At 44.8% G+C, this 14341-nt stretch overlaps 1 protein-coding gene across 1 annotated transcript in view; it reads right to left on the bottom strand.

Moving 5' to 3' along the window:
- Window positions 1-13125, bottom strand: part of LOC144819948 (uncharacterized) — a 116484-nt gene extending 103359 nt beyond the window's left edge. The window contains exon 1 of the mRNA XM_078677639.1: window positions 12872-13125. Coding sequence (XP_078533765.1) covers window positions 12872-13057 — 186 coding nt within the window. The 5' untranslated portion in view covers window positions 13058-13125. The remainder of the gene's footprint in view (window positions 1-12871) is intronic.
- Window positions 13126-14341: the final 1216 nt, after the last annotated feature.

Below are 14341 nucleotides of genomic sequence, written 5' to 3'. Positions count from 1 at the left end.
TTTAAAATATTTCCTTACATTTTTCATTTATTTGTATGTCCTTCAAGTTTATTTTCCTTAAACTTGTTTTTAAATGATTTGGTTTCCTTTATTGTGGTTTCTCAGCTTTTATTTTTATATTAATTCACACACCTCCACAGCTTCAACGTGAATGCCCATCTCCGCACTGCACCCGGGCCAACCCTAGTCAGATAGAAGGCACATTCTCATACCCCACATGCCAGTGTCCATGTCTGACCCTTACACCACCACCATCAGTAGCTCCTCACCCTCAGCCTTGCTAAATGACCCTCAGCATCACCTCACATGACACGCCCCACCGACAAGTGTTTTCTCATCAACACCCACTCCCTTGTCAAGCATGCCATCGAAGTCTGCAATCGCATGTATGACCTCTCTCCAACCTCCCATTTCTCACAGAATTTTGGCTTAACCCAGCATTGGCCACAGATATAGCATTGTTGACTCTGTGCAAGTACAAGTGAGAAGGCAACACAGATCCAACAAACCAGGAGGTCATAATCTACTCCTAAGAAATCAACTGAACCATCACCTCAGCTGATACCAGCAGCTGGCTAGAAATCCAAGCATTCACAATTCTTACCCTATGCACTCCAATCCTAGGAGGAGCTCTACCATACTAACTACTGATCCAGATATAACTTCTGCTCCTCCTTCACACACCTCATTGTCCCATTGACTCATTAATCCAGTTTGATGACCTCAACTTCACATAGAAGACAAGACCAACCCCAACTACTCCATCCTTTGGTAAGGCCTTAGCATCCTAAGACTTATCCAACAGGTGAACAATCCCTTTCACATGACTGGACACTTTCTCAACCCCATCTTTATCAACTTCCCCAGCATCACAGAACACAAGCTTCTTACCCCACCTGAACTGACGACTCCCTCACCTGTTTCAACATTCACCTGCCCATAAGTCAAGAATCACCAAAAACCAAAACTGCCAACTCCATTTGAACAAACTCTACAAGACAAATGCATCTCTGATCTCCAGTTAAACTTCTTCCATAGCACTCTGACCTATCATGCACCATCCTGATTGCCAAAAGGAAACTGTAACACTTTTTTAGAAAAGGAAAGCGGCATGCGTTTCTCAGTCCTTTCTTACATAATTATGATTTTGCATATGAGAGCATTAGGAGTGAGATAAAATCTGTCAGAGAATCTTTCATCTGCAGTTGATATATAAAGCCCCTACCTAAATCTTAAAATTAATATGCACAAACAATGTTTGGTGTTTTACTCTATATGATTAGTTACTATACTCTATTCACCTACAAATCATATGTATTTAAATGATTCTAAGTATTGAAAATAACTCACCAATTATGTTACACTTTAGTGAAAAGGTTTAATGAGCCTCAATCATATATCATCACACATTCTCAATCATCATCATCATAATCATAACTTTCTTTTGATCACAATGATCTTAAAAAGTACATAGACAAAGCAGATACAAGTATCTTAAAGAATAAGAGCCATGTGGAAATAAATCTCTTCCATATATACAGTTAAAATGCAATACAAAATGTTTATACAACGTAATTTGAGTGTTTGATCCATAGAGCTAACAGACATTTTGCTAAACCATAAACTATTACTGTACTGCTGTCTCTAGAAAGAATTCTGAGATCGTGGCCAGGGCAGATTAGCCTACACAAAGGGGTTAATCATTTGCCCCTCAGTTTCTTATAATGACGGCAGAAAAATATGAGCTGGACTAGAGATTCAGGGCTTCCTTTACAAGCTGGACATTTATCAGCAGGGAATGTATTAGTTCTCCACTTACTACAGAACAATTTAGTGGGAAGGGTCTTATATCTGAATTGGAGGAATAGTTTACATGCAAGAGGTGGGACAATTTCATTGATTGTTTCTTCAAACAGTGGGAGAGGTTTAAAATTCATAAACTCCTGGGTCAGAGAACCCACACATTTTGTCACATCGTTCACCAGGGTAGACTCCCAATAAAGGGTTTTAACCCTACTGTTCGGAATTGAACACAGCTCTTCCATTCTTCAACAATAAACTTCCATCCCCAATTTCCTCAACAGTTCTCTCAGGGTACTAAACCAGGGAATTGCTTGTGGAACAGTTTTCTTTGGGCCAATCAAGGAAAATTGGGATCAGGGGAGTGCTGGCTGGTAGATTAAAAAGGGACCTTATTAAGCAATGCTCGGTGGCAGTAAGACAAGCAGTGTTCCCACTACCCCACTATTCTGCTTTATATAGAACTCGTCCTAAGGCTTTGATGTTATATATTTCTTATGAAGGAGCCAGTTTGCTAGACACTGTGGGCCTCATTTATGAGGCTATGCGTCACTTTTACGCCGCTGGTGCGTCACTTTTTGTGACTCACCAGTGGCGTAAAAAATGCGCCTTGTTGCGCCATATTTACAAAGTGACCCATCTAGGTAGATGCGTCACTTTGTAAACCCCAGCGCCACATTATACCTGCGCCAGGTATAATGTATGCAAGGGGGGGCGTATTGACGCAAGAAAGGGTCGTAAAAGTGACGCAGTGAAATCTATGTGATTTCACTGCGCCACTTCTAGGACACAAATGCGTCAATTTCTTACGCCTGCCTTACAGCAGGCGTAAGACTGACGCAGGCCCTGTCACATGGGGCTTGCCCCATGTGAAAGGATATATTGCTGGAGTTGCATCACTTTTGTGACACACTCCAGCAATGCGTCACTTTTACGCCATACAGATACGTCAGAAACACTGACGTATCTGTAACTCCTTGCGCAATGATGCGTCATACTGTAAATATGACGCATCATTTGTGTTGCAAGGAGGGCGCAGCGAAAAGTGACGCATCGCTGTTTTCACGCAGCGATGCGTCACTTTTCATAAATGAGGCCCTGTGTTTTTATGGATCTGGCTTATGTGGGCAGTCTACTAAATTAAGGACAACTGTGTTTTCTCTATATGGGGAACCCAGCATAGGTTTGGAGTTATACAGATCTCCAAATAATCAAAGACAGAGGCTAGCTCTATTTTATGGCCCCCTACATGCATATATCTCGTAGATGGCTTCAAAGTCCCATTAGCAAATATCAGACCATGCTCATCACAGAAAAGTTTAAAATCATTTGATATCTGTTGGAGCCCTTGTGGGGACTTTGCTATTAATAATGTGTTTTCAGCAAAGAGAAATGCTCGCACTCTTCTCTTCCTGACTTTTGGGGCAGCACACCTATCTGTATCTAGCAAGCCTACTAGGACTTATTATCTTTGGCTACCATTGCACTATGTAGAAAGGACCATAAGGAACATTCCTATTGTCTCTTGGCATACTGCAACTCCTATCTAGCCATGCACGCCACCATATCAGGGCGGATCTTGTATTTTACTGCATGTAAGAGCTGACACTTCGTTTTCTACATTCCTGGTTATACCAGTCTGCCACAGGTGGCTGCATTTTCCCTCCTTTTTTCCATGAAAATCCTTCCCTTTTGTTCAATTTGCCCAGTGATTCCCTGATCTGCCTATGAAATATCTTATGCAGGTAACTCAGCTTCTCAATTATTTATACTTTAGGGAGTTTGGATAGCACTTCCACCTACTCGAGGACTTTGGATTTAACAACTTCCAAAGCCCTTGTGATTTCCTCCACCCAATTCTATCTAATTGTGCTCAAGTTATTAGTGAGGGATAGCTTACCAAAATCGGTCCAGCCCCTAATATCGGTTCGCTCGCTCCATGATTTGTTAGGGAAAGGTTCAGAGCCTTGTCGTCACTATCAGATCTTTTAACCACTGTCATGTCAGAAACAATGGGCAATAGGCTAAGGTCAATCACGCAGTAATCAATTCTACTGGCATAGCCATGTCTACTAAAGGTCATCTCACCATTCGGATCAGATGTTGTCCTACCATTTGTGGACCTCAAATCATGCTGCAACGTGAAGGCCATCACCTGGCTGCCTCTCTTGGTTGGACCATCTAGCCATTGGGAGGTCTATCTGTGGGATTTCTTTGCCAGAAACTGTCCCACTTTTCAGTGAAGTTTAATAGACAGGAGCAAGGGGTTCCAATGAACAATTAAAATCCCCACTAACCAATAGAGTGGCATTTCCAGTGCATTCAGTCAGGACATGATCTAAAATACATATAGTATAGGTTTCCTCTAAACCCAGGGCCACTCTAATATATACATTACAAATTAACATTTCTAAACCAATGTGTAGGGTGAAATCACTTTTAAGATGTCCTGGCAATCAACAGGGAATGGTTTGACTTTGGACCAAAGTGCAGTTTTTACCCAAATCGTTAAGCCTCCCAAGGGTCTCCCCTTCTCTTTCCTTACTGCATTGATGCCATAAGATGAGTACCCACATCTGTGGGGGATATACAGACTCCAGGTCTCCTGGAAAAACATCACAGAATGGGAGTCCACAAAAATGCCCCATTCTGGTTCAACTAGCATGTTGGCGATCCCCGCGACAATCCATACCAGGACTCTTAACTGCTGTTTGAGTACAACTGTGGAGATATAATCAAGCCTGTGCTCTGGGATTGCACGCCTTTCCTCCTCGTAAATAACATCACCAACTCCCTCCCCTTTGGGACCTTCAGTGGTAGGGGCCAGAGCAACATGGTGATTAACAAAGGACCCAGGCAAGGGGGGGTACCCCAATTGGTGATCGGCCAAGATCGATCTAGGAGTCAATTTATTACCCTCTGGGGACAATCCTCCTTCCTGTAGTCATCCCTTGCTCCCCCTCTGTGCCCAGTTTTGTTAAATCCCCTCTCTTCTGGGCAGAACCATTTGACCTGGGTCCCATATCCAAGGCAAGCCCAAATGTGATGGGACTAGAGGTATTAGCAAGAGGGATGGCCGGGGAATCAATTGCCATCAGGCTATCTACTATAGCTCTATTATAGAAACTACCTTTCACTTCATCATTTGGCATCCCTGGTAGAATTATCAGTTAAGCTTGTTTTATATTTTCCCTTAAGATGGAGTAACAGTGGTGTGTTTCCTTAAACCAATAGGTTACCTTATTCTTCAGTGAATCAGGGTCCTCTTGTCTGTAGAAGCCATCCTTAACTATCCCTCTTGCAAATGGTCGGGCAAGACTAGGCATTTGAGAGCACCCCTCATCAAGTACCACCTCTCCTCTGTTGGGCTGCGTTCCCACCCCATGTCCTTGAATATGCCTTGCTATGCAACTGGCTTGTCATTATAGGCATTATAGCTGTAGCATCCTCCTGAGTGGTTGGAAAAAGCAATGCTGTAATGCTGGGTGGGAGCACGATCGTGCTGGTGGGTAATGGCAGCAGCTGTGTCACAATCAAGCATCCTTGCTAAACCAGGGTGAGTGAGGGGTCCCTCATGATCACTAACTAGTGCTTTTGTTTGTGTCCCAAAAGATTTGGCTATTTCAGTGTTCACCCAACTCACCGTCCATTTTCTTAGAAATGCAACCTCATCCCTAAGAGTCTCAATAGTAACCTTTAGGCTCTGCAATAGGGAAGGACCTTCATTGCTTATATCCTTTAATCCAATGTGTACTCACCCCTCCAGCCCTCCACCCCATAAACCTCCTCTGAGAGCGCTGCATATCTTTTGAGGCATTCAACTTGGACTGCCTGTACTTCTAAAGGAATGTCCAAGTGCTGCTCAATGTTGTACACTGATGGTTCAGGTTCTGAGTTTCTACAGCCTAAGCCTTTCCCATGACTCTTTTATTTTTTTAAACATCTGTGGGATTCGTTTGCGGGCCTTCTTGGCAGGGGGCGGAGGGGCGGAAACCTTTAGTGGCACTAAAAGAGGGGCAACGGAATTGTTAGGCTATGATTTGGAAAGCTCTCCTTGGGTCAAGGTGGAGAAGAAGGCTCATTTAGAGATGTTGGGTCTGCCTGAGTGAGGGTGTGTGACCACTCGGTCTATGGCAACTAAGGGTGTTCAAGAGACCCTGGAGCCCGAAAGTATGGCACAGGGACCTGCCTTAAATAGAAGAGGTAGGGGGCGTGGGAAACCAGCACCCATTGTTCCCACTGTCCAGGAGAAGGCAGACCTTTAGGGGGATGCCCTGGAACCTACAGGGGAGCAAGTTTCCGAACTGGGGAACCTACCTGAGCTGACCCATTGGCAGCAAGAAGGGGGTCCCTCCAGGGAGGAATTTTGTGAAGAGCAACCGAAGTGCCCTTCTCTTGTGGGTTTGAGGGACTCCTCAAAATACTTTATCTGCTGAAGCAACGACTGAATAGAGGTATGAAAATTGTCTGGGTTTACATTCTGATATGAAGGAGCAGTTCCAGTTCAGTGCCTTCCATGTGACTTCAACTACCCACAGCCTTGTCAAAGGCCATGGGGAAAGGAAACATTTTGATGCAACATAGGTGCAAAGAAGTTGAATTACAACGGGCCTAATTACAGGATGTTACAATTCTACAATACTACATACCTAATGAATGAATAAACAGGCCGTAATTTACTAGCCACTGAGATTGTCTTTAAATACATGAATGTTAGGCTGCAATGGACTGAAATCTCCCATCACTGCATTTGCATTCCAGAACTGTAAAATGTATTTTTAAATCAGTCCGGGTCTATTAAAGTGACAGGTGTTGCTTCGGAAAAAAGGGTTCCTGTTTGGTGAGGCATTTGGGGAGAGCTAGCAGTTGTCCTGTGGACCACTCTCTAGTCACCATGAAGCTGCTCAAGACGATTCCCAAGAGAGAAACTGTCCCCAGGGAGAGCTACTCTTTGCCACGCCATTACCACCTCAACTAAGAAGTCACCGCCCCACAGAGTTTGCCTGTGCGAGCCGCGAATGCAATTAGGCTGCCTAGTGTCACACTTGCACCTTTGAACCATAATACAAAGGTGTTTGCATGATGTCTAGCATAGGATTTGTACTGGAAGGGCACACTTCCAGTACAAAATCCCAGGGGCCTCATTTATGAGGCCTTGCGTGAGTTTTGCGCTTCCGATGCGTCACTTTTGTGACGCATCGTCGGCGTAAAACTTGCCTCCTGATGTGCACTATTTACAAAGTGACGCATCTAATCAGATGCGTCACTTTGTAAACCCCTGCGCTACATTATACCTGTGTCAGGTATAATGTATGCAGAGGGGGCGTTCACCCGCAAAAAGCCTCGTAATTGTGTCGCAGTGAAATCTATGAGATTTCACTGCGTCACTTTTAGGACGCTGTTGCGTCAAAATCTTGCGCCTGCCTCACAGCAGGCGTAAGACTGACGCAAGCCCTTTCACATGGGGCTTTCCCCATGTGAAAGGAAGCATTGCTGGAGTTGCGTCACTTTTGTGACACACTCCAGCAATGCGTCACTTTTGCGCCTACAGATACGTCAGAAATACTGACGTATCTGTAACTCCTTGCGACATGATGCGTCATATTATAAATATGACGCATCAATCATGTCGCAGGGAGAGCGCAGTGAAAAGTGACGCATCGCTGTTTTCACGCAGTGATGCGTCACTTTTCATAAATGAGGCCCCATGTCTAGACAAACTTTAAAACTTTTGGCACTTGGAATGCGTGTTTTACAGTGCAGCACTCAGAAAAGTTTAGTGAAACCAAAACATTTGCCCTTTTTAAAACCAGCCTCAAAAAGGCGTTATTTTTTTGCTCAAAAACATTTCTACAAGTGTTATTAGATAGCTCTTTGCGTAAAGAAAGTGAATGGTTGCATGGGAATGCCCATGTACTACTTATGGTATGCCCCAGTTAATTCAAAATAATTGTTTTATGCTGTTTGCACCGCTTTAGTTGCGAAAACCTGTTTCAAAATGTTAGGAATGTTGCCCCTAATTATTCAAACTATAGAGGAACTCATGCATTTGCTCTGAAACAAAATGTCTCTGTACTTTATTCTGAACGTCTTCATAATTGCTCCTTTGCATGAAATGGCGTGCCAAGATCTGACATTAATTTGAAGATTTAAAATGTATGCCTTTTCGAAAACAAAAAAGAAATTGCCTATAGAATTTAATGTAGGGATATATACTCCTTACCAGGGACAGAGGGTTCATTTTAGAGAATATACTTTCTTATTAGCTAAAAGGGAAATTTGCATTTCTTTCAGATGAAACACACCAATTTGAAATAATAGAGGTTGCTTTATATATGAGTGTAGGTGTGTGTGTGCATCTTTCTTTGTGCGAGAGCTCAGTAAGAAGCAGGAGTATGAAAGGACGCAATAATGGAATGTGCTAGAGTTAGATTTAATTAAATGTATCGTAATGGTAGAGTGATGGACAGGGAACGCACCCACCCCTCTCCCAGCTTTAAAAGCATGATAGGAATTATTGAGTTGGCCGATTTGTTGAAGTAACATGTTTTTCTATTATAAGAATTTGAAAACACTTTAACATACAGGAGGATTTTTAGAACTCATGAAGCCTCCCCGGGCTCTCTTGCACAACTTATAGCTAAAATATGGGCAGTGCGGACTGCTCCATTGTTCTCATTTATAGACTTTAGACGCATGAATGCATGAGTGAAACTATCAGGATTTTAACCTCTGGCCATTGAGCTCGATTTCGATTCCTAGAGTTGATGCATTAACCCAACAAGCCACCAGTTCATGTTTGGCTAATCTCAGTTTGTAAGACATATTTCAAGTAACAAGGGTCCTCATGTATTGCATTTTCTCATAGGGCAGCGCTGCAAGGAACCTGGCGGCATTGCCCTACGACATAGGGAAAGGGCAGTAATGCACTGTATTTATGCAATATGGTGCTTTCCTGTCCTTTGTCCCTGTGCTGGCATCGTTTCGGCAGCCTACAGCAAAATAGGCACGCTTGCACCATGTTGCAAAGGTGCTTCTGTTGCATACAGGACTGGTTTTGTGCAGGATGCGCACAAACAATCCATAGAGTCTTTTTCCTCTTTCTATGTGTGCTGCAGAAACTCCTCACTTTGGGAGGCAAATGGATTTGGTGCTTCCCCAAGTTCACATGATTTTTTAAATCTGGGGCAACATCAAAATCCATGGGTTTTACGTGTGAAAACCCACTGCAACGCCCATGGAATGCTAGCCGGGTGCAGAGTAAGGCAATGCAGCGATTTGCGCTGAATTGCCTTACTCAAGATTTATGAGGCCACTCAAAGTCACACATGCACGGCTTCATAACATCACACATCGACCCCTTTACGTGGTGTAAAGGTGATGCAGGGCTCTCATAAATAAGCCCCTACGTGCCCTGCTCAAGGTGTCATCTAGCTGAAACATACATTCAAGATTTGATGACCCCAGCCCACACACATCATTCATTGTCATATCCCAGATAGCAAAGGTGTCATATTCATCTGCTGTGTACTGATATAATAATGTACACCTCTCTGCTTAAGTATTAAAAAGTGCACTAGATGGCAACAAGGGAAGTACTACTATTTCCAGTCATATTTACATCTTAGGCATGGGACTTTGTGTGAATGTTGGAAACATTCAGAAAAATAGCACATTGTAAATTGATATGTTGATGACATAGAAGCAGTGCTTAATTTGTAAAATATGAAGTGCAGGTGCTCAAATGTTTGTCGGAGGCCACACCTACTTTTCTCGGGCTCCACCCACTTCATCCACTGGCTCCACCCACTTACTATATTAGCCCCACCCACATTTTCAACTGGCACCTTGGTGTCCTAAAAAATAAAAACATTGCTCAAAGTTGTTGAACAATCACCGACGTGTAACACCCTGTTTGGGAGCATTATGTAGCGGAGTACCCAGTTTCTTACATTAATTTAGTTTAATAGCGCCACTTTAAGGTGTCAGAGCACTTTCCATCATTCACACATTGCATAAATACAATCCTACGTGTGTAACTCAGTATAGAGGGAATGTTACATCAGACAGGACTACAAGGAATAGGAGTCACATGTCATCCATGATTGTCATTGTAGGCAATATAGTTCAGGAGTTCAAAGTCTGAAAAAGCGCAAATGCAGAATTCAAAACATAGCAGCATTGTTAGGGGTTCTCTTCAATAAGAATTGATGTCTACCCACATTAGACCCTTTTTGCAAGATTAGGATAATGAAAGATTAGCCCAAAAAACATATAGCTGTGATATACAATTTTGTGTTTGCATGCAGCTCTTTGATGACAGACAGACTAGTTAATAGCTTGCTGTTCTATGATAGCATTTTAACTTACAAACTGCAAGTAACAAAAGGATCTCTCCGACAGAAACAGTAACACACTGATCTATTTTACATTATATGCACTTTTTGATCTGCATGGTAAACGTTATTTGCAGCAGGTATATAACCCTCCCTGGCCTGTACTACTTTTGAAGCAGTCACAGCTTCCCCTGGACAAAGCTCCTGGCTGGCTCTCTCCAGGTAGACGATTAATCACCAGAGTTATCTTGACATTTTACTTTTTGCCTGAATATTACTGGAGCCCAGGAACTCGGCACCAGCTACTTTTAAAACAAGAATATACTGGCAGGCAAACTGACCCCCCCTACCCCAACCCACCCCATAGTGCTACATGAAAGACTGAAACAGGTCTTTGCTGAGGGCTCTGTGTTACACCTCACCCAATCGTACCTTTGTCTCCTTTCGAGCAGTTGTTAAATTGTTAGCCACATTTGAAAAGGATCCCAGATTTAGGGAAATAGGCACAATTCACGTATATTTAAAATAGCAGTTCTAGAGGCTGAAAATAGAACTCACAAAAAGCAGCTCTGTCAAAGTTGTCAGAAGGGTTAATACGTTATCACAGAGACAAAACATCAGGGAAGTAGGAAAGGGAAGTAACAGAGGGAGCTATCCCAAGAGAGAAGGAAGCCACCAGTCATGGTGGGAGCCGGAGGTCCGCTGGAAAACAGCACCCAGAGGGTGTCCATGAATGTAACAGACATGCCGCCGCTATTCGATAGCACGACAAAATCGACATTGGATGGGCACAAGGTCTCTTGTCACCACTGCAGTCAGCACCAATATGAGCAAGTCATATCCGGCCCCACCAAGTGGAATTGTGCCCGCAATCATCATCGCAGCCTCACTTTTCATCTCCTTCCTGCTCTGCCTCTAGTCTACGCCATACTGTGGAAGTGTATGGTTTCTATGCCCAAGAGGCAGATGAAAGTCAGAGCTGCAGGCGACCTTCTCCAGGGCTCCTGCCTGAAAAGACGCTTTGTTAAACTTTATGTTGGGATATCCCTAAAACAGGACCTGCTAGGAAGGCAGGCACTTCAATGCTACTGTAGATGCCCAGCGCCAGAAAATATGTAAGCATAGGGCAGAGGTGGCAGAGTGAAGGCCCCCCAGAGTCTCTCTCTGGGGTTCAGTGCTCTGAAACAGACTGGGTCTGAGTACGTTTGACCAAGCTTTGGGTGTTCCGGATCGATGCAGTGTCCAGGAAGAGATTCATCTCTGGAGAACAATTTGCAGTGAAGGGAACATGGACTGCCCGAAACTGGTATCTGCTGTATCATGTGTCCATCGGGTCACCGCCCTTTTCCGCAGATGCAGGGAATCCGGCATCCTGCACAAGGAATACACTGGCATGCTGGTGTGAAGAGAAACACCATTGAGTGGTTGACTGAGAATGTGCCTGGGATTACACTGGATGTAGGGTCGCCAAGATGGCTTCTGAATGATACTAGCTATTGGACTGCTTATGAATTCAGGGGCAGCAAGGCTACTTGTTAAGAAAGTAGCCACCCTCTTAACTGCTTACCAGAACACTGGCACCATGGTTCTTTGTGAATAAGATTAACAGCTTGTAAATAGCACAGCTGCTATCATGACTACTTCTGAATACACTGACGATACATGGAATTTTGGGGGTAGGGATGGGAATTCTCTGAATAAGTTGCTGTTGGTATTGCATGGGGGTGTATGGGCATTTCCAAAGCTGCTGATGAACGCTGAGACTTTTAAGGCCAAGGGCCTTACTATGGAGGCTGCAAGTGTTCATATACCAAGCACGAAGCACCACACACTGTCTTACTTTGGTCTGGACTAGCTCAGTGGCCTAGATGGCAATATGCCTGATGCCAAACAGGTATGAACCGCTTCCAGGAAAGATTACAATAAAACTCCTGTCGGACTAAACATCACAAATCAGCCAGAATCATGCAGAGGTGAATATTGGCCTTCCCTCTGTAGAAATCCATTAGAGTATGGTGGCGCAACTGACTGGCCGTCCTTATCAGTGGGGGTGGACCGTGGAGGCAAAGCAGTGAATGCACGCGCATTTCAATGTGAGAACATTTGTGCACGCTGCTTGCCTGGCACAGCCCACACCCCCACAGATTTTATGAGCGTGCCCGGCCTGCCCTGAAAACAAAACTGAATCCTCCTGCCCCTGCATCCTTACTGACTCCAGGCAGTCCGGCCCGCAACAACTGCACAACAACAAATAGGTTAGCCACTACTGCCCACTGCAGTGCACACTGCTGGCTCGGCTTGCAACAAAACATGATCGTGCATCGTGAAGGTGATCAGAAACAACAAGCAGGGCCGTGACCATGAATGAACATAAAAAAGTAAATCTGTAGGCCTCACCTGCGCAGATTTATTATTATTTAATTCATGATATGTCTGCCAGTGCCGGCCTACCTACACCGCCTATCATTCCCAGGCCATCAATCAACAATTATAATTTTTTAAAAAACGTCATCCTGCGCCTGCGGCCCCCAGGCCCTGCCCTGCCTCACCTGCCTGCGCAGATCATGCTGATTATTTCGACCGCCACATGCGCCGGCCTACACCCAGGCCATCTTGTCCAGGTGCTGCTGGTAGACCAATCAAATGATTTTAAAAAGCTGACCTGACCACCACCAGTAAATTAATCACCGTAAGGGCGCCAGGCAGGCCCTGCCTCGCTCGCGCCTCACACTCACCTGCTGAGACACTGACAATCCAGAGCTGCTCCCGAGTCCCAACTCAACTGTCCCAACTGAAAGGCGCCGAGTACCACTGCTCCTAGATACTCGGTGAGGGGGGGGGAAAGGTGCGGCCGGGTATGCTGGGGAGAGGTGCGGCGGGTATGCTGGGTCAGGCCACGGGCAGCGAAAATGCGCGTACATTCAAATTGCATGCATAATCTGCGCATGCGTGGCTCCCCCTCTGCCGAGCATAGCCCCAACCCCCGCAGCAAAGCCCTGCCCAGTGCCCTGCAACAACACACTCACTAACTAGTGTCCCGCCCACTGTGGCCCTGACTGATCCGCGGCCGGGAAGTCTTCTTGAGAGACAGCGTAAATCACACTGGGACTGGAGCAGCAGGCAGGCACGTGACGTCACGTCACCGACAGCAGTAAGTAGTACTGTTTGTTTTTGATGCATGCATGGAGTCAGTGTTTACCACCACAACACTGACAGCAGTAGAACAGCAGGCGCAGCACACACTCTCTGTGTGTGCCAGTGCGCACGAGTCTTGAGTTTTCAAAAATGAAATTCTATGGCAGGACAGGTGCACTTCATGCCGCGTGATAGACCCGGCCCTCATAATTAGGTGCCGGTGCTAAGCACCGGCAAGCTCCGGCTCAAATTAAGCCCTGCATAGAAGTGTCGGGAAAATCAGAGTTAATACTGAAAGCTGCTGTATTGTACAACCCAGACTGCCACCAACAGAGAGCTTATGAATTCAGACATATTTCAATTGGGAAATTTGACTGTAGACTTTTCAATTATTTATTTAGCCATAAGTAAGTGTGAATATTTACAAACCACGACTTGTGGGACGCATTGCACTTTAGGCTATCTCTTGATAGCAGCAGCATCTCCCTCTGACCAGCAAGGCAATGAGATTGTACAAAGTTTAAACGTTCCTTAGAAGAGAATGAAAACTCATTTTTGTAGATAATGTTCCATTGGCTCACAACGGTCACTTTCTTTGGGGGGCATGCTATGAAATAGCTGCATCATGCACAGTGACTTCTCTAGGTACTCATCGGTGGTTTCAAATGACAAACCTCAGGAATAACTTAACCAATAGTAAGGTCTACAGTACATACCATGCCGCATGGTATTAGCCCCTACCAGCCTCCAAATTGTTCTGTGAGAATGGTCTTTTTTGAGCTCCTCTCGCTCCATTGGGCAGAATTACAAGCCAGGCAAAGCAATATCCTTGGGAGGGGCGGTGTTTGACAACTAGCCTGTTGTTCCTGCACCTGGATTTCTCTGCCTCGAGTGCAAAGGGCCCAGTTTTACCAAGTGGAAAATACAGCCAATAAAACGACCGTAGGAATGGACAGGGACTGCAACCCTCTCCCTACCTGACCCCCTCCTGCAATATGGAAGCAGGTGAATGGCTCCCCCTTCCTAGTTCCAACTAAGGAGAAACAAAACTCAAAACTACTGCAATTTGG

Source organism: Lissotriton helveticus, chromosome 2_1, assembly GCF_964261635.1.
Source record: "Lissotriton helveticus chromosome 2_1, aLisHel1.1, whole genome shotgun sequence".
NCBI lineage: Eukaryota > Metazoa > Chordata > Amphibia > Caudata > Salamandridae > Lissotriton > Lissotriton helveticus.
The sequence above is the reverse complement of the archived record's forward strand: the minus strand, read 5'-3'. Positions and strand labels throughout refer to the sequence as shown.